At 41.3% G+C, this 20796-nt stretch overlaps 1 protein-coding gene across 3 annotated transcripts in view; it reads right to left on the bottom strand.

Moving 5' to 3' along the window:
* unc13c (unc-13 homolog C (C. elegans)) overlaps nt 1-20796 on the bottom strand; it is a 105603-nt gene that overhangs the window by 8654 nt on the left and 76153 nt on the right. For all 3 annotated transcript variants that reach the window (XM_084351471.1, XM_084351472.1, XM_084351473.1), the window contains 11 exons: nt 17236-17362; nt 15565-15661; nt 14110-14253; nt 13795-13872; nt 11439-11516; nt 10629-10655; nt 7301-7389; nt 6809-6946; nt 5163-5286; nt 4625-4684; nt 2530-2610 (listed from right to left, as the gene is read on the bottom strand). In XM_084351471.1, coding sequence (XP_084207597.1) covers nt 2530-2610; nt 4625-4684; nt 5163-5286; nt 6809-6946; nt 7301-7389; nt 10629-10655; nt 11439-11516; nt 13795-13872; nt 14110-14253; nt 15565-15661; nt 17236-17362 — 1043 coding nt within the window. The remainder of the gene's footprint in view (nt 1-2529; nt 2611-4624; nt 4685-5162; nt 5287-6808; nt 6947-7300; nt 7390-10628; nt 10656-11438; nt 11517-13794; nt 13873-14109; nt 14254-15564; nt 15662-17235; nt 17363-20796) is intronic.

The following is a 20796-nucleotide window of genomic DNA, read 5'->3' as shown; positions in this document are numbered from 1 at the left end:
AGAGGCGCTGGACAGAAATAGAGATAGCATCCGCACATTATATATATAGCTGCCAGGTGATATCTGAACCATATCTTCATCAGCAATTTTTATATAAGGTGTTTGACTTGTGACTGTGACTCAGCAAGGTAGGAGGCACTGTTTTCTGCCTCACTACTGACTCATGAGCCTAAACATTTGACCAACACGTGCCTCTCATGAACTATACATAATCTGGCATGAAGCGAGTGAGTCATGGGTGGAGTTTATCACGAGAAGGAAAATAAAATCGCACACGCTGAATGCAAAACTGCGTATAATCAATCCAAATGTAGCTTAAGGCAAATTATATGTATACTTTTATAAATTAAATGCATTCTGTCACAAATGAATATTGAAACCAAGGCTAGGATTCATGTAAGTGATGATGTAGCTGTGCTTTGTGTAGCACTTATTGATGATAGGGGTACATGACAGCCTTAAACTTGATATTATAATGGCCCCTCTACAGAAAGAATCACAAGCTCAGTATTTATGTGTGTATTTAATAGTTTCTTATTTTGTTGTTGGGGCCTTTTTAAGGTATAGCTATACTTTCATATTGTAGTTATGTTTATTCATATAAGACATGACATTTTAATAACCCCGTCATGACGTCAAATCCAGTATGACTAACCTCAGCATCCAACCAACTACCATCCGTCCTACATTTCTCCTTTCTTCTCTTTTCCTTGTATTCTTCCTTATATCTTTCCATATTTCCTTAATTTGTTTCTTTCTTCCTTGTGTCTTTTCTTTTCACTCACCGTCAGTGTAGTCTATGATAAATCCACCCCAACATGTACTCAATATAATTTCCATATCCAGGATTTTATACCAATATCTGGCAAAAAAACAGGAGTGTGGGTCTTTTTACTTCATACCTTCTTTAAAGAAAAAGGCTAAATCTAGTCTAAAACGCACAACATGTGTGTATTAAGAACTCCAAAGATGAATTTGGTGAGAAACAAACAGCCGCCGTTCTTCAACAATCATTCATAGGAGAGTTAAGTTGGAGCTAAAAGAAAGGAACAAATGGTGCATTGTTTAGAATAAATGAAATCCAGTGCATTCTCCCGTTATCCTACCCATTAGTTTTTACAGGTTCAAAGTTCAGTTTGGATAAAAAGTATTTTCAGTGAGATAATCACTCGATGTACTCTTTCTGATGAGCACTGGCTTGTACTTCAACATTTGACAAAATGACCATAAGCAGCTTTTCAACGATCCATATTTAGGTTTGTTTTTAGGCTGCGAGCTCTAGTGGCTGTAGTAAGCATTACAGCTGAAAAGGAGATAGTGAGGACAAGTAGTATAAAAAGTGAAAAGTCTGTCTGGAGAGGAGGTTGGGGACGGAGACTCGGGTTAAACAAACACAGGACTTTAATTTAGGAGACCGCTGTTCGTGTCCAGTGTGAAACTGGAAGACAATGGTGAGTTATTTTGACTCAGTAACGTAGTGAAGTTATGTCACGTACATAAAGTACGTTACTTAGATAACGTAAGTTTGTTAAACCTAACCAAGTAGTTTTCTTGCCTGTGTGTGTATATACAGTGTATTTGGCTCTTCTTCAATGCATAATCCCCCATTTGTTGTCTTTTAGCTCACAGGTTTAAAGCTGTTGTTCCTGCAATATCGAACACATGATGCAAGCAAACGTCTGCATAACATTTATAGATCTGATCGGCCAACTCTCCCTGAGGCATCACTGAACTGTGCTAATTGACTGTTCTCGTTAGAATATTGACGAAAGTATTCCAACGCCGTGCTTGAGCTAAACCTGCAGGTAGTTTCCTTGGAGACCGCAGAATCAATTAGTTATCTGGGCACTTTATGATGCAGTGTTCCCTCAGTGGCACCTCGCCATAACTCTCCTCTTGTCCCAGTAGAACGGAGGCTTGGTCCTGAAATGGTCTAATATGGCTTCACAACAACCAGTCGCGCTGTAGTAAATTAACAGGGCTGCATTTCACACTTTCTTTTCGCTGAGAGGCTTTGGGCATCTTTCCATATTCCCTGATATTAATCACATCTGCTCAGAGGAGTCAGAGGAGTTTTGTGTGAAGTGTTCTTACAAAATAAAATGCTACTTTCTTTTTCCGAGCGTTATAAAGGACAAAAATTTTAGTGCATCATCTTCTTGCAAATTCATTCTGTCTCGTCAAGAGACATCAAGGACATTTTTTTTGCAATTTGTGAGGTGACAGTGAGGAATAATTTGTTCACCAGTTTAGTCCGATGACATTAAATTAAAAAACGCACGTACAATGCTGCCTTTACCAGTGTAAGTATATTAGAACAACAGTGGAAAGTAGAACAAATCAATAGAAGATCAATAACATTTCAGTCCAGGGCATCTCAAGCACAAGACCTGAGCCACAGCCAGTTCATGTTGTCTCCCTTAAACAAATTTTTCTGCTCTGCCCGGACTCTCTTGCCTTTTTTTTTTTTTTAAAGGTCAAGTTTGTCTCTTGCTGTACGGCCAGCGGTATAACCGACATAAAACTCACCTTGATGGTGGGAAGCACGAGGTCCATGGCTGCACACTGTCGTGGAGTCAGACTTCTGGCTTCCTCTCGAATGACGTGCTCCTGGAGGGATAACGGACCGAGTCAGACACACGAACACAAGTCACATTTAGACGCTTGGAAGATGTTTCTCCAGAAAGCCATGGTACTTAGAGGTTACAGAACAGCACCAGCAGTCATTTCAACTGCAGTGTCTGATAAACCTGGCATTCATGTTTTTGGAAAAGGCACTTTGAAGAAAACAAAATCATTGATGCAAACACTGTGAACCTTGATCCTTATCTACAGTTTCATGTGTCTGGACCCTTGTGTGGAAGATTTAAACAACATAGCCACATTAGAAGAAATGTGTACAACGTGCAGGTCTGTGAAAATGCACATCCCATCCATCAAAGAAGAGGCTTCAGATGAATCACACTGATAGGTCTTTTATATTCGTAATATGATATAGATAAAATCTACCACCAGTCTGTTTTAAACAGATTTTAAAGAGCTGCTGTGAGACAAAATCGCTTTTATCAACATCTGCGCTGAGATCTGATCTGCTTCTGGTGCCAAAATTGCACTGGGCCCACTTGATTTGTATTGACTCAGTTCCAGTAATCTTCCCATCCTGTGAAAACAATGTGATGGTGAGCCCCAAAATAACTAATGGCTGCAGGCTGAAAGAAGAAATACTTCTCTCTAATGAAAACCCCACAGTGCAGATGGTACGGACTCTGTGCTTGTTATAGGATGAATAAAGGTCCTTTCTTTGGATTCCATTAATTTTGATTTCTTGAGTAGAATGTTTCCTCTTGATTTCTAATATTATTATTCATAAATCCAGAATTGTTTATTCTCTGAAAGAAATAAATCTCCATAAGATATTTGGGAGGGACAGCAGATGAAACACTACAAATCCTACTTTGCAACATATTTGCTTGGGCAGATGAGTGCAGTGCTGAAATGTCCAGGGGATTTGTGAGGGTCAGAGGACGTGATGGTCGAAGCTGTCCTGCATGCAGCAATTATTTTGATTCAGACAACGAATCAGTCCAAATGAGTCGGCTGTTCCATGAATCCAGGCCATTTAGTGTGTCAAAGGTCACAGCACTGCACCAGCAATTTGACAGGTGTTCATTTTGTATTTAATTGTAACTGAACCCCAAATATATATTGATCACAAAACAAACTATACTGGACCACATGAAAGAAAAATATTTCAGTAGCGTGAGCTGAAGATTATCAGTCCAAATCATAAATAACGGGGGGATAATAAACCATAAATAAACCTCAAACGACATCGGACACACACAAACACGGCAACAGGTAAACAAACACAAATAAAAGCCGATGAACAGTTATTCAGTTTGCATCCCCTCTATGACTCGGAGGTGAAATACCTCTCTGAGCTGCTGTCATACCACGGTTGTTAGTGAAACCACAGTGCGACCGCTGATCCGTTCCAACGCCTCACTACTCGGCGCTCGAGGGATTAAACGTCCTCCGGTCAACCCAGCAATTAGATACCGGTCTGGCTAGTGTTGCGCTGAGTTACACTGCACTATGCACAAGCTTACAGTAGCTTACATGACTCTGCTTCCAAATGACATAATCCATGTACCCAAATGTGTGGCTAAAGCAAATATGCGTGCACAATTAGGTGCAGCTGCTAACTGACTCTGTTGGAATATTTCCATCCAAACAATTTTAGATCCTGGATAACTAAAATTGACACATATTAGGTAATTTGATGTCATGATGTCATTCATGTTGACATTAGCTAGCTACTTAATACATTTTAAGCTGTTGAGATATGAATTGATAGGCTCTGTAGTGAGTTTGTTGTAGTGTATCTGCATCATCTTTAATGCCTCAGATGTACTGTTTACACTATAATATACAATATAATCCATGTGCAGCATAATTACAGATCTCAGTGTATGTACAGGCATAATGCATGTTTTACTGAGATGACGACGAGCAGGCTTAGCTTCGAGAAATCCCTTCGGAATCCGACATTATAGTGTGCAGATATTACAGAGTTTGTGCGCTGAGATTAGCAACAGCTGCCTGGGGTTCATCCAGAAATTACCTTCAGTTTGGACAGCTGTCCCAAGTCCTTGGCAGCATTGAAGATCATCTGAGCTCCTTGCTGTTGGTGAGACAGACATTTTTCCGGTCATGGCAACATAAAGTTGGAAACATTGGTGAATATTAAAACATAATGATTTTATGAGCACACTAAGTAACGGAAGATGAAGCGGCAACATCTCAAACATGAGCACATTATTGTCATTATGTTTTAAAGCTGCGCAAGTGGGAAGAAAAGGAGAAGAAACGTTCCCATTAAACTGCACTTTCAACAACAACAACAAACAGATTAAAAAATGTCAATCTGGCTCTTACAGACGGACTACTAGTATGAAATATCCGCTCCACGTGTGTGGCGATTTAGAGATGCCATGTTGTTTCGTCTGCTGTACAATAATTTGTGTGTCATGATGGAGAGAGCCGAACAGATGGAGGAAATGAGGGAGAAACAGGTGGAGAGAGGAGGGAGGTGGAGGGCAGGCGGAGGGATGAAAAGAGTGACATAAAAAGGAAAGAGACAGACAATTAATCAAACTCACACTCTGGTCATTCAGCGGAGGCAGAACAATTGTTCTCTCGATTGTGTTCAGCACTATTTTCCAGAGCTCTTTGAGGACTCGTTTCAGCACAGTCTTCTCACAAATCTTGGCAAATAACATCAAACTGCAAAGTGGGAAAAAGAAGAACAGCATTCGTCAGGTCAACAGTCAAAAGCACGCATCTCAAACTGAAGCGACGCGACTCGAGGCTCCAAGTGATGACGTCTTCATAAATAACGTGATTAAATAAAGAACACCTGTGATTCAAAGAATAAATGCAGCAACAGCTTTTATGCTTTAATCTCATCCTATTGTGCAGCAGTGTCTCAGAGACAGGAAGAAGGATTTGGTATTTCCATATCATTAAGAGGATTCCCCGTAATACCCCATTGGCCTCAATGTCGCTTTGACAAATTGTTGAGAGCGATTCCCAGAGCTCAGCTGAACCATTTCATCGCTATTCTTTCAAGAGTGCCACAGAAGTAAATACAGTCCCTCGGTTGAATTAATAGACATTCGCAGATAATGCTGGTTTCTTTTTTTTCTGAAAACAAATGTAAAGTGGTAGATATTATAATACTGCTGCATTCATTTTAAGGGGCAATTTCATTTTTTAAAAATGGAAAATAAAACTCCTGAGTCATGGCGTCACCTGCATGCAATCACACTCTTCTCAAAAGCATTTTGCTCTGCGTTGAAGTCACTGAACTGTCTGAACACAAATGACACTATTGTCTATTACAATGTTTTAATGGCGCTGTTTCAATCTGCTTACCTGCCCATTCAGAAATCCATCTCATAATATATAATAAATAGAGCAATGTGTGAGCAGCTGCGACCTAGAAGTTGTAAAGAGAAGCTCTCAATCTGAGGAATGTAGTATAGAAAATCCTTAGGTCGCAAATGTACAAAACCTTCGGAGAAGTCAGTTTTGTTAAGCTGCCATCAAGCACCTGTTGCTTCAACAGAAACAATAAAGCTCTTACATCTATTTTGACACACAAGCCCTGTTAACGCAGAACCATAGTTGATATTGAATTTCAATGGTCCCTAAGAAAATGGAATTGATTAAATAACCAAAAGCAGATAATGTGCAGTATATCTAGGACTTTTGGGGCCCTTGGGGCCGTCGCCCACTTTGTCCAGTTGGGTAGTCCCGTTTTTAATTGACCAGGCATACACGAGTGAATAGGAAGCTGCCTAAATGTGGCCATGTGTCTTTATTAATCAACCTGACTGGTTAAATCTAATTGAACTACAACCTAAATTAGAGGCTCTCCCACGTCCAACCAGTTTGAGTATAAGAGTTGGACTGTCAGTTTGGTCATCATTAAAATTGAAATTTTGGAAGCAGCTAAAAAAAAAAAGCAGTGAGTTGTAGGACAGTGACAGCAGTTAATGATAGTAAAGTAATACATTTGATTCATAATGAAAAAAGTGTACTTTACAACTTTGTGGAATACCTCATCCACGCTACCTACTTCCTGTTTCAGCACCCCATGCAAGTACATTTCAGTGGATGAAATCCTGATTTGGCATCATCTCAAAGCCAAAACTCTTCAATAAATGACTTTCAAAGACCAAAGTTCAAAAATGCCTTCCATGTTTGAGTCTAATCTCCGAGCTTGCATCCAGTGTTTACCCACTTTTTATCCAGAAGGTCCATGAGAGGCCGGAGGACAGTCTCTGCGTCCATGGCAGCGTTGCTCCCTTTGGCGGAGCCTTTCATCTGAACGAGCTCCTGGTTCATCTGCTTCACACAGTCCTCGATCACAGGTTTGAAACTGTAGAAAACAACAATCCATTAAATCCTTTGCAACTGGGTGCTTATTTCAGGCAGCAGCAGTAACACAACTTTAAAGAGGCGCTATCTCACTCCTACTGGCCCCATTAGATTATTCAAAAGGCTTTAAGAGCAGGCGTGTCTTCTGTTCAAGCTGAAATGTTTAGCAACTTGCTGCGCTCCCACGGTGCACAGCAAGAGCTCCAGTCAATTATATCTCGAGTACACGTCTGTCAATAACGAAGCAGCCTTGTAGTACGATTTCTTTGGCGGAATAAGACATGAATGGAGACGTTAAACCTGAATGAAAATGAAACCACACAGACACATGGAGGTGAGTCACAGTTATGCTCACCTGGAGCCAAACACTCCGCTGAGCTCATCCAGCACCGTGTTGAGCTTATTCTGCAGCTCCTTTAGCAGATCACTGGCCTCTGCATCCAGCTGTCAGTGGAAGACAGACAGTTACTACATCATTACCGTCCATACAGTAGCCCACACTGACTAGACCTCTGAATCTCTGCCTCAACTGGGGTGGGGGTCTCAGTGGGGTGGGGTGAGGGGTGGACGACAGGCACAGAGGAGTAACCTGCCTCGCTGGTGGCCTCCCGCTCGTTCTGCCTGCCATCTGTGCCGAGCGACGTTCTGAATACAAATGGGCGGCTCACCTCCGAGTGCTGCAATGATGACTGCTCGCCGCGTCATGAGACATGGTGTCAGCAAAGAAGCAGCTGGCTAGTGGTCTCTCAGAAGGGAACATTTTTGTGCACCACTACACAAGTTACAGTAGAGAGAGTGCGCTGTCAGGGAGCCTCGACATTGTATCTCCGGGTAATAACAAGGCAATAACACTTACTGTCACTGATAAATGTACAGAGTTCTGGCTGACTTTTTATGTTCAGGAGGAAAAAGGTTGCTGCAGGCAAAAATATTGTTCATTTGTTGGTTTTGATAAGAAATTCATTGTGCAAATTATGTTTTATTACACAGGAGTGATGCATCCATCTACCACGTACCTAAACGTCTCCAGTAAGATATATTGATGAATCAATGCCTAGCACTGAACAGTTTTCAACACCAGCCCACACAAACACATTTGCAAAATTGATTCACAACATGTATTGGCCCATGCATGGCATGTGTAGGGTTTCTGCGGTGCCATATGTATGCATGTGCATGTGATGGTTGCGCAGATGTTCGTGGCATATTCTGAGAAAATGACTGTGACCGTGTTGATGTCGGATATTTATGCTGTGCGTGTGCGTGAGTGTATTTGTGTGTCAGTTACTTAACGTATGAGTGCATCTGTGTCACTGTTTGTCTCGGCGCTTATGAATCAGGTTCGCCGTGTACAAATGTCCAAATATTGATGTTTTGGATGGGGGGTGGAGAACACACGCTGCTGAGGCTCGGTGCCTGAGATGGATGTGTGAGGCCAGGCACCGCACCACATGCATAACAGATCGTCACATTAGACCCGATAAGCTTAGCCATGGAGCCGCTCATCTCGCACATTGTAATGGCGGATGGCTCAGCTGGGAAGTGGATGTGTATACTAAACCTTTTATAGATATTGTTATTCCGCAGACATGCCTCTATCTGCAGCACGAACCAGATAGATTTAGACGTGTGTGTACGTGTGTTCACATGCGCACATGTGCATACTGCCGCTGTCACCTCAATCACAAGGATAGCGGCATGTAAGATTTTTCTGTCACAGAGAAAATTGCCCATCGAGGTAGGGGGTGTTATTTTACTATCTGAGTAATGGATAACATCTCTTGAAGTGATAGCATAAAAAGACAGAAGGTCTTTTATCAGTTCGCCTTGGCCTGGGGAAAGTTTCAGACTGCAGCCTGGCAGTCTTTGAAATTGGGATTCTTTTTTATTTAAGAACACTGTGTCTTAATGGGAACGCTGGCGATGGAAATTCACTTGGCTGTTAGATTAACCGAGACACCTGTCACCTCATGAGAGGAGAAAATTTCTTTCAGACTCGGTGTAGTGTCTGATGCTCCAATCAGATGTCTACCTGAAAGACTGCAATCTTTTCAGAAAAACCTCCCGTTCGACAGCAGTAGCGGACATTTCTTCAACTTGCCAAGAAATACCAGAGATTCGTCCTCTGAAATGTCAGATTCAAGACAAGTGGGAAATCACTCCGCGTATTGGATTAGCCAGGAAATTGAACGTTATGTCGAGGATAATATGATGAATGTTATTTACATATATGTGTATATTGGCTACTATGGATAGTTCTGGTGTCCTACAGTATGTCTCTTATTCTACATTTGCACTTTGTCAGAAACTAGTTTAAGTTGTCAACAATGGGACCAATAACACCACAACAAAATTCTTAAACATGCACTCAAGAGATTGTCAACATTTTTCATTATACTAATTGAACATTCTGCAAAGGAAACATCAATTTTGGAGACTATGGAGCACCTGGCTCCTCCATGGTCGCTAGTTACACTTGACACTGATGAACATCCAGAGTGAGCAAACTCTCCCCTGGCTGACGGCCTATCAACAGCAGCCAGCTTTGCTATGCTTTGCCTGTTTCAACAATGCAATATCTGCTCACTGGCAGGCTGTTATTTCGAAACACACTTTGTGCCAAACATTGGCAGGTTAATAAAGATTTAATAAACCACCATTTTAAAGTGACAAAAGCAAATTAACAAACACCCAGAATAAAACCTGTTACCTATCTGGGGAGTCAGTTCTTGATGATTCCATAAATGTGTGCACTGTAAGAGATTATTGCTAATCTCTGTTATTGGTAATGCTATGATAACAGCTCTTAGTAATTACATTGGCTCTCTGGGAGTTAATTGCTGATAGGGACCTATTCTGTATTGAAAAGGTCGCTGTGCAGAGAGGAAACTAATGGGAAAGTTTCACCTGAAATACACCGTCGCTGTGTAATTAGTATTCACGAGAAATTACTGAAAACATCCTTTAAAGATAAATCTGATCGTACATTAACAGTTAACGTTCACAATTTTACTTTCTGATGGGATGTAAAGAGTCCTGGTGTCTTTATCCCGCAGACAATAACAGACTCATGGTGATCCAGGTCGAGATCTGCTAACTGGTGGGGAGGTAGCAGCACTCAGCTGAGGGCACAGCTGGAGAGATTTGTAAGTGTTTGAGAAGCTCATTAAACACGGTCTGAAAAATCCTGTCAGAAGCTTTTTTGTGGCTGCAGCCTGGGGAATGGATAGAGATGATCAAAACCACAGCCAGCGATTTTGGTGAGCATCTGACGCTGCTGTTTGCGTCAGGGACAAAAAATAGGGGGGGGGGACAACGTATTAAAATAAATATATCGCATTTCTAAATTAGCCATGGATAGAAGAAGTGGTAGAGACGGGAAAAAAAAAAAAGCAAGCTAAAAATAAAGATGGGATCGGGTGGGTTGAGCCACTATCCCCAGAGCGCCGGGGATGGTGAGCTTGAGCAGCCTGTCCAGAGGCGTGATGGGTAATTCAAATTCCGTATGCTCTTTGGCACATGCTGCTGGAGGGGTTGGGGGGGAGGTGGGGTGGGGTGAGAAGCGTAGGAGCGTGAGGGGTGGCGGAGAGGCACAGGGGGGAGGGGGCGTGCTTTTTTTTTTTTTTTTTCGTATCATTCGGTAAATGGTGGGAAGGGGTGTTGACGAGTCCTATTGCACACACCTTACAGAAGGACACAACCCCCTCCTCCTGGAGACAGAGAGAGAGAGCACAGAAAGGAAACGGGGGGGAAACAGAAGACACAACGACAGGAGACAAAACGCAAGGCAACACAGGCGTTAGATACTGGAGAGAAACATGCGTGTAAGTTATAAGAAGCCGTGGCTGCTTCTTCTCAGGTCAGACTGACACACTGGCGGGTCGACGGGGGATAAATTCAATGGTGTTTCAAACCAAAACACAGACTTAAAAAGGTTTTAACTCAATATTTACAAAAAGAAAAACATGGGGATTAGTGGTGGGAAAATAATGATGGGGTACAAAGGAAGTAGTTATTGGGGAACTGTAGTGGAGGTAGAAGTTGAAAAGGTTGTATTAGCAGACCGAACTACACGTCAGATTAGTCTGTTAGATGGTTAAGTACAGAACTGAGGAAGGAAGGATTACAGCACATCACTGTGCGGGTCAATTCACTTTCACTTTGTATGAATGTCATCTCAAACGATCATTTACATAATCATGACACAGCATTTATTGCACAGCAGAGTGCTGATCTGAGGATGGTGGTTTAAGCCTCCATATGAACTGGTATCAACACTGCTGGAGTGTCCTTTAGCAAGACACAGAAGCCTTTGTAGCCCCGGGACGCTGTTATTTAGCTAACCTTGTGGCTCGACCTTCCGGTGGAAGGAAGCAGATCAACGCAGCATTGCATCGTAATAATTCATACATTATATGCCAGAAATAGAAAATCTTTACTGAAAGTGAATTGCCACGGACATAGCAGACACGTATACTTAGGTAGGCACAGACCTGTTTGCCACCCATGGACTCAAACATCTTCTCCAGTTGGACACGGAGCTGCTGAATGTTGTTGAGGATGATGCAGGGCTGTAAAAGTACAACAATAAATATAACTACTTAGTTCTGCACAGTGCTGCACAGAGAATGATCCAACGTGTGACAGGAACATACAGTTTATTTAATGTTGCTGACATCATACAAACAGTAGTATATTAAACGCTATTTTTATTGACATTGTACTGTAACAATTTGTGAGCTTTCGACGGGCCCATATAATTGAAAACACATTGCAAAATGTCAAATCCATCAGTTCTGACTTCCTGACACGTCATCTATACAAAGATGCAAGGTTTCGGTGCGACATCGCCAGTCAGCGGGGCAACGCAATACATAATACAAGAGGGAGAGAGAAATGTCTGCACTGAATATGTCAGCTGTTATCGATTCTCGGCTCAACAACAAGTTTAACAGATGACAGACATTAATCACTCTGCTTTTTACGGCGACTGTGGGCAATTCTTCAGAGTTTTCATTCAGTCACACATTATGAACATTATCTGAACAAAGAACAGCTGACAAACATACCCAAAAATTATGATGGTGATAATGGATAGCACTAAAATGATCATTCTACGCCCCACAGGAGAAGGATGATTGGTGACTTTGGATCCACACAGCAGCCAATAGTGTCTCTGTGGCAGCACATAATGGCTTTCTCTCTCCTAGATTTATGAGCATATTTTGAAGGGAGTGATTAGATATTCGTAATCTGAAAAAAAGATTTTTTCTTAGGCACATATTTCTAGCTTGAGACAATAGAATAAACAGTTTGGTCCACTAACACTCCCATTGGTTGTATTATAATCTTTTAGTGAAATGTGAGAGGCTGCTGTGATATGAGAGAATACAGTAATAGCATATTTATTGGTTTACAGTATTCAGTGGGGTAATGATGTTTGAATATGGTGATGCTGAGCTAAGTTTGTCTGCAAATATTATCAATATCACAAAATGGATTCATATCAGCACTATGTTTGCAAAAGCAGATCCTCTAGGTCAGTGGTTTCTAGACTGCCATAGCCAGAACTATCTCTACAGCGCTGCGTCAGCACTGGAGAAATGTCTGGCTGCAACTATTATCATTCTGCGATAGGAGAAAAATACTCTGGCTATTTTGTATTTCTTTAAGCCAGTCACAATTATCTTTAACACTGCATAGCCCGTTATGTAGCTACGGTGCCGCTGTAAAATAGTGTCGGGGAGGAAGTTTTTTTGGTGGGACATTTGCATGTAAGGAGGGGAGTCCTGGCATTAAAATGGCTAAATACCTGCAAAAGAAAAGGTAACAGCTGCTAGCTTTTTTATGTTTGTAGTGTTCGTGACCAGGGTTCGGATATCTTGCCATTTTCAGCAGTTAGACCGCTAGCTTGACAGTTGTTGTTGTTGTTTCCTGTAGAGATGGGGAGAGTTGGGAATGCCACCTGTAATAGGTGCCTAAGGCTTATACTAAGTCTACATCTGTCGAATCAGACTAAGTGGCTCCTAAACTGGGGATATCCCAAGATAAATCTGAGGTGTTATTGTGACTTTTGTCTAATTTGTGCTTTTTTATATAGACTTTTATGACTTTAGGCTTTTGAAAGTCCTTAAAGTAAACCACAGCAAAGTTTGAACCACTCATGTCCTCACTATGGCTGTTTTGATGTATGTTTTAGTTTTGGGTGGCAAATGCAGACGCACAGTAAATTTTCAGTAAAGATGGCTTTGATGTAGGTCATGTACTGTACTTGACAGCCTGACAAATTAGAGATTAGGTTTAATTTGATGCAATCCTGCCGCTGTGCAACTCCATCTGCCTCTTATTTCCTTCTTCCATCAGCTGTCTGTTCAGTCCCGTCTCGAGGAGGGACATTTCATGTTTTCTCTGGGTCAATTGTAATGAGCCTGTCAACACTGTAAAGAAACATCTGCCTCCTCCGCTCGTACCCTGTGTGTTATCTCTCACTTCAACTTCAAAGACCAATGTGGATAATTAGGCCACTCGGAAGCCTCTGCATTTAGTCATCCGTCACATTAAACAATGGACAGAGAGCCCAGAAAATACCAATGACTTTTCCCTATCAGCTGTGGGCTGTGAAATGAATAATTGCATCCCGGTTAATAGAGACACTATTAAGTGCATAACAGAAGACGAGGCAGGGCTCAGCCTAGAATAGACAGGGTTGCTATCTGAAGCGTTTTCTACATGGCCTGCATGCAAACTGCTGTCGGAGACTGTCATCATAGAAAAACCGTCACCTGACGACCATATTTGCATTGTAACCTTTGCTATTACCAATTTGCAGACTTTTAAAAGGGCACTTACCACGTTCTCCTTGCTCAAATGCGAAGGAAATTCCTTGGAAATGATTGCAGCATATTGCAGAAGAACTTTGTTGATAGTCTGTAGGGAGGGAGAGACATTTTTTATAATTACAGTTTGTTTGCTGTTCTATTATTGAGTTTCTGAGACTCGCTGAAAAAAATTTAAAGCAGTCACAACCTAATAACAAGATAATATCAGACAGAATAAATAGACCACAGAGTCTTCTTAGATCAATGGCAAACTGTTTAACTGTAAGTTATTACTCCCCGCAGGAGTATTCAGGGTTCACTGAGGGGCCTTTCCAAAGAGCCTGACCTTCGCAAAGCGGCACATGAAGTGAGCCAGGGCCTGCGGGTTCGGACACTCCAGCTTCTTGATAATCTCGAAACTCTGGTTTAGTTGAGTGAACACATCCACCACTGAGCAGGAAAAGAGGGCGTGCTCCGAGGTTTGCTGGAACTGTTGCATGAGAGGAGGGACAAGAGGGTGGAGAGAGTAATGGAGGGGTGAGGAGAAAGAGAGGGCAAGGAAAAGAGAGAGAGAGGGGGACAGATGGACAATCAGATCTTCAGACCCTTAAGCAAAGAAATTATTTCGGACAGTTAAAACAAGATACGATTAATGTACCAATTACTCTACGACCACATCACTCAGAGCAGAAATCTAAACCACAAACTGCTACTGACCCGAGCAGGTTGATGTACTAACCGCTGCCGAGATGCACTGATAACACTGAAACTTGGTGTTCCTGCATTTATTCATGATTTGCACATAGATCCTATTTAACCACCTGTTTCATGTGTGACAGTAACAGGAAATTATGGTTTTATTTTCCAACATTGTTTGGTGGACATCTTGGTTTAAACCTTTCAGCCAGTGGTAATGAAAATGTTACAATTAGCCCGAGTGAATATGAGTTTTATGGGGGTGATAAATAGTTTGTCTAACTAAGCAGAAGGCCTGAAGCGTTTGCTCTCTTCTCAAGTAAATTTAATGTAATCAGGCTGTATCACCTCTAAAAAGAGTTTGCAAGCCATTTAGTAGTTCATTTCCATAAGGCTGAGGAGTTTTATTTAGAAATGGAACCCACACTTACCATAATGCACAGCGTCTTTGTGTACACTTTGACAGGCTCGTCAACACCCACACATTTTGAACTCCATCTCCCCGTTTTGTAATGTATGCTTTCTGTTGAAAGCGTCTAGTTTTCAAGCTCATGAGAAGATTTCACTTGAGTAATGTTCTGACTTGAAAAAGTTGGTATCGAACCACAGAAGATATTATACAACATTACAACCATTTTTGAAGTACGATCAACAATATGAAGAGAACTGTGTAGATTTAATAGTCGGTAGCAATATTATTATATTCTTTGCAAAAATAATATTTTTTGGTGTGCAAGAAACAGTGCATCAAGTAATAGAAAACATTTCTGAGCCAAACTTGTTTTGTAAATCTTGCACACATTTCCTCTAATTATTGCTTAATATCTCTCTGTGCCTTTTACTGCCCTGAAAAAAAAACATGTTTTGCTTCCTGATTTTATAAATTTGTAATTTGAATTTCATTCATATTCTTGTCTTGTGATGTCTCTCGGCGAGGAATGTTTTTGACCGTGTGAAATTTCCTTTATCCCTGAAACCCTCCTCCTCCTCCGGAGGTAAATTGAAGTCGTAGCAGGCTGTTCTTGTGAATAAAAAAGCAGTCTTAAGTGGATTGGTGGTTGAATGTAAGGCTAAATTTTAAGAAATAATTCAATGTTATACTCACTCCATCCTTCTTGTCCCTTTCCAGTGCTCCATTCAGGAAATCCATGGCAACGTCCTCATTCTCATCAAGCCACTGAATGACAAATGGCTCGAACCACCTGAAAAAGAAAATCATTCTGTCATTGAAAGGTCAAATCATAGCTGGAAAGTTTTTTTTTTAGCATTGTTATGGTTCATCTCATCCATCTGGAGCACCAGATGAGTGCGGGTTTACATTATCTGAGCAATTTTGAGACCAAGGCTTTATATCTATTTAAACATTTTCAAGGAACCACTGTATTTAAGGGAGATCAATGAAAATCGATTGTGTTACACTCCAAAAGGTATCCTGAAAAGACCTCGCAGATTTCAGTGTGGTTTTGGCCAAGGCTGCAATCCGTGTAGGCACTGATATCAGGTTTCAGTTTGTGGACAGATTAGACTGTGAGGCTCAGACAGAGGACAGCAGAGGACAGGACAGGCCGGGACGAATGAGTCGGGTGCGGAAGTACATTTGTTAGTGGAATAATAATGCTGTTCTGTCTGTTTCACTTTGCCACTTGCTTGTTTAATATAGTGCCTGAGCTTGTCCTCAGAGCAACGGATGTCCCCCCAAAACTGCTTTGTACTCTGGCTAAGGGCATCTGCTACAGGAGGGAAAGCCAATAAATAAGGTGGGCGTGTCGACAGAGAAAGGGAAGAGAGACAGGCAGACGGAAGAGGAAGTCTGTGTGTGTGTGTGTGGAGATGTGCGTGTATGTATAATGTGTATGCCTGTGGAAGAATCAATCCTGATAGAGATGGTGTTTGAGTGACAGTGTTGGAGATGGGGCGGGTGAGTCATTACTCTGATAGACCGACAGGATGGGAGAGGGCACTGCGTTCGCTGCTTGCATTACACGTGTTTATATTGCAGCTATGTCTGCTTTGCCGCACATAATTATGCGTGCACAATGGAAAACAGGGAAGCGTGAAAAGAAGAACAAAAACACGCTTTTAGGCTATAAATTTGTCTCCTCATCCAAAACAGTTTATGATCAGCTCCCTTAAAGGCTTTGTGAGAATAAACTGCCAACACAGATTACACGGACATGACCGTTTTACAGATTCAGTCTTAACCAGAAACTGACTGGAGCGATGAGCTCATGATTGATAGTCTCACCATTACAGAAGCCTTTTCCTTATAGTTGATGGTGTACTGAAGTATGATTAAAATATATTTAAAATGTTTTCTAATTTATAAACTAATTAAAAATAGTTTTTGATATGGAAACATATTGAGTCAGGCTTCAAAAGTGTTAGTGTGGAGTTCCACAGAGATCAAGACTTGGACCCTTCCTTTTGTGTCATTTATGTACATTTGAATTCATTATTAGGGCTTTCAAAATGTAGTTTTCCTAATGAGACAATTTATTTTCTGCTAAATGGAGGCAATGATTACAGGCAGAAATAAACATGTAATGTTATATAATGTAGACACAAACAAATTTCTCTCAACTCTAATTCCGCCCATCTTTCCCCTGTTTGCTTTAACTTGGATGTTACAAAAGCTTTATCATGTTCTATAATGCATTAGAAATCATCACATTCCACTATGTACAGCACAAATGTGTGCACATGAATACTTTGATTATACAGTAATGAGTGTTGGTCTGCATTTCCGTGCATGTGTGAATAATGAGAGGTCACTTACAGAGAATACTCGGGGGAAACACCCTTGAAGGCCGGCAGGTCACGGACGTACTCGTTGTGGAACCATTTGACTTTGAAGTGAAGATTCATGTATTCTGTACTTTTGCATAGGCGGTGCTTGTCATGCTCTGTAATGCAGATTAAAACACAACACACATATGTTAGCATGTACAGTGTGTCCACTGAAGTCACAGTTCTTAAAATAGAGAGTGTCACACATGGTGACTGACCACAATGTGTTAAACTGTAGGACAACATGAAGTTGAAGTAAATGTGTTTGATGTGTTCTGGACACAACCAACAGCACCTCACATTCTGCGTCTTTCTCCACAAAACTCAAAGCACAAGCACAGACACACAAGAATAATAGTGCAGACATCTTAATACATAAAAAGACCTGGGTAGAAGTGGCTGCTTTTAATCTGACATCTTAACAGGCTCAATTATGTACAGCCTCGAGCTATCAAAAGAATAAGAAAATAAAACCAAGCATGGGAATGTGTCCGGCTCGCTTCAAAAGAAAGTAAGTCCTTGAAGAACTGCAAACAAATTCAAGCTAAATGGCATTAGATTTTCATGTCAGCCGACATGGCTGCTGAGTCATTTAGTCCAGCTCACTGTAGACATTTCAGAACAATTAAACATTTCCATGGGATCCCCTGGAGGAGAGATGGAGGGAGTGAGGGAAGAAGAGATGAGGGAAAAGAAAGAAAAACCAATGAAGTAGAAACAGCAAGAGGGATATGAGACAAAAGAGAAAAGACGACAGACCATGAGAAGAAAACTATTCTACAACTGCAGTGGTGGGTAAACTAAACTGTCTTTGCGACAGTCCTGCAGATGAGACAATGGCACTAAGAATAAGGACAAGAGACAGAGCAGAGGAAATATCCTGGCAGCATGGAAAATCATGGGCGCAACATAAAGCACGACATGATTGCAACACAGATAAAACAGAAAACAAATCAAAGATGAGTGAGCAAAACAACATTTCATGCAAAAGAGATGAAACCCTCACGTATTAGAAGTGCAAATCCTCTGAGAGTGTAGAGCCATACTCAGAGCTCTGTGGATGTACTCAGGAGCAGAGCTGCTTTGAGGTAAATGCTAACATCAGGATCAGGACTGGAATTTATAACTTTAGAAAATGTCTACATCTAACTGCCACTGACAGATTATTATTCAAATTCAGCCACTCAATATTAGATCATCATTTCTTTTTGTATTGTACCATTTTCCTTTCATATTTTTCAAGCCTTTGTCTGGTGGCTGGTGGTAATTTCCCACCTGGGCTCATGATGACAACCCTAATAGTCAATGATGTTTACCAATACCAGAGAACTGGTAGATAACCAGAGATAATCAGATTGAGATATGTCTAATGACCGACACTGACTACCTCCATTGAGCCTCTGGCATGGCCAAAAATGCATTGGTGGTTTGTTTAAAAATTTAAACGGCCTCTGTTTCCTAGAAAGTGACCTTTTGTGGCCGTGCAAATAATGACTGTTGTATGTCTGGGGCAATGGTAGAAGGCTGTACAGACAGTGTGTCTGACTTAGACACTGGAGTCTGCACATCCCGTCTCCTACCACCAGTAAACATTGAGTTCACTGAACCATGACCATGATCTTCCTCTGACCTTAACCAAGAAGCTGTAATTCCATAAACTTTAACCAGAATAGTTGCATTCAGAGATCCACTGTGTCACATTCTCCATCGTAGGTCCTCATTTGTTAACATTACGGTGTTGTAATAAACGCGTCATCAACTGCAATGAACAATCACCGAGCGAATGCTGTCTGTGTGTTGCATCACAAACTTCCCAAACTCGGTCCTTACCCGAGGCAAGTCACCATGCTCTCGCTCTCACTGTCTCACTCCCCCCCTTCCTGTCTGATTGTCTTTCTCTTTTAGTGACCTGCATTGTTTCTCTTTTTTGTCAAACCTTTTAAATCTCGCTCAAATGTTGTGCACATTTTATACGGTATGTAAAGAGTCATACAATCCCTTTCTCTATGGCGTGTGGTGCAGACATCTTTTTTTTTTATTCAGTAGCTGTTACAGGTTCCCGCAGATACAATACAGGTAGTGTTGAAGCTCCATCTGTTCATCTGAATGCTTCTTTGAGAAATGTTTGAAACTGATTGAAATGATGGTCGTGAACTCCAATTCATCTCAGCTTTATTGAGACAAAATTTGGCGATGCATACTCCAATCTTACGCAGGGCTAAAGAAGCAGGGAATATAAAAGAGTGCGATGGATTTCTTTTTAATTTTACAGTGGGTGCCTCTGAATGGCGAAGCAGAAATAAAGACATATATTCACACACTCTTCTGCAGATACAAGATACATACATTCACGTCACATCAAAGACATGTTTAAATCCAGGCATTGTGCCCTGCCTGTCTTGCTTTAATCCTGATAAGAACCTCGGTGCTTACTCTGATGAATAGTGCAACGCCTGCCAGCCTACACTCCACTCTAAGCTCAGAGGAAAATATTTACATATGTCCAATTAACATATTTACCTGTGGATAATGTATTCCAAGTGCACAATGCTATAGTTTGCTCCTTTTTGAAGGGAGAAGAAACTGAGTGCTCCACTTTTGAAATCAAGGTTAGGAACTGCACTGCAGACCAGAAAAATCTGATTAAAATTAAAAGGGAAGGCAGTCATGCATGTGTAGCATGTATGCATGTGGATTAGGATCAACTTAAATGTGTGTGCACAAGACAGAGACGCAAGGCTTAAGCATTAGTCATCTGGGGTGACTGCATAGCAACATTTGACACATGTTGCCCCACATATAAAGCTTTCATTTAAAGGTTTGACGGTGTTAGTACCTCTCGAAAAATATAGCGGAGGAGGTGGCTGTAAAGATATTTAGTGTGAAGTGTTGTATAAGAAAACGTGGACAGTTGCCATAGCCACCGTGACTGAACACATACAGTAGGTAACAGTGTCAGAAATAGAACCTTGATGAGCAGAAAATCACAGTACTGGCAACACTGACCGACTGCCAAGTAGTATGTGGAAAATGCATCCAAAAGCAGCAGAGAAGTGACATCTTTAAATATCCCATGATACGAGAAATACTATTATTTGTGTTGGCCGGCATTCCCATCTATTCAATCATTTTCTCCTCTCAAAAGCCTGAGGTGGAGTTTGTTCAGCTTGCACATATAGATTTTTTTTACATCCTTTCATAAATCCCGGGAGTCAGCCACACTAGACACTAGATGACTGTTTAAAGTTTTGTAAAGTCGTGCAGATAACTGCTGAAAAGCCACAACGATCCCAGCACCTTACAGTTATTTTCTCGTCGAGCCAAACACTAGAAAATGGCCGGGATCACGGCTTTCATCTACGCCTAACCTTCATGGCCAAAGTGGTTTTGATGGCAGAAATTGTAGAGGGATTTAAGGTTTCACCTGGATTCACCTGCTCAGCCTGTGTGTCACAGGAGGAGCAGGTGGTCGAAACATGGTGGATGTTGAGTCGAGGTTGTTTTACTAGAGACGACCTGCAGATATTCTGCCGCAGAGGATGCGTACAGT

The sequence above is a fragment of the Pagrus pagrus genome, assembly GCF_965226575.1.
Source record: "Pagrus pagrus genome assembly, chromosome: 1".
NCBI lineage: Eukaryota > Metazoa > Chordata > Actinopteri > Spariformes > Sparidae > Pagrus > Pagrus pagrus.
Note: the sequence above shows the minus strand (reverse complement) of the source record. Positions and strands in the feature narration are given on the sequence as shown.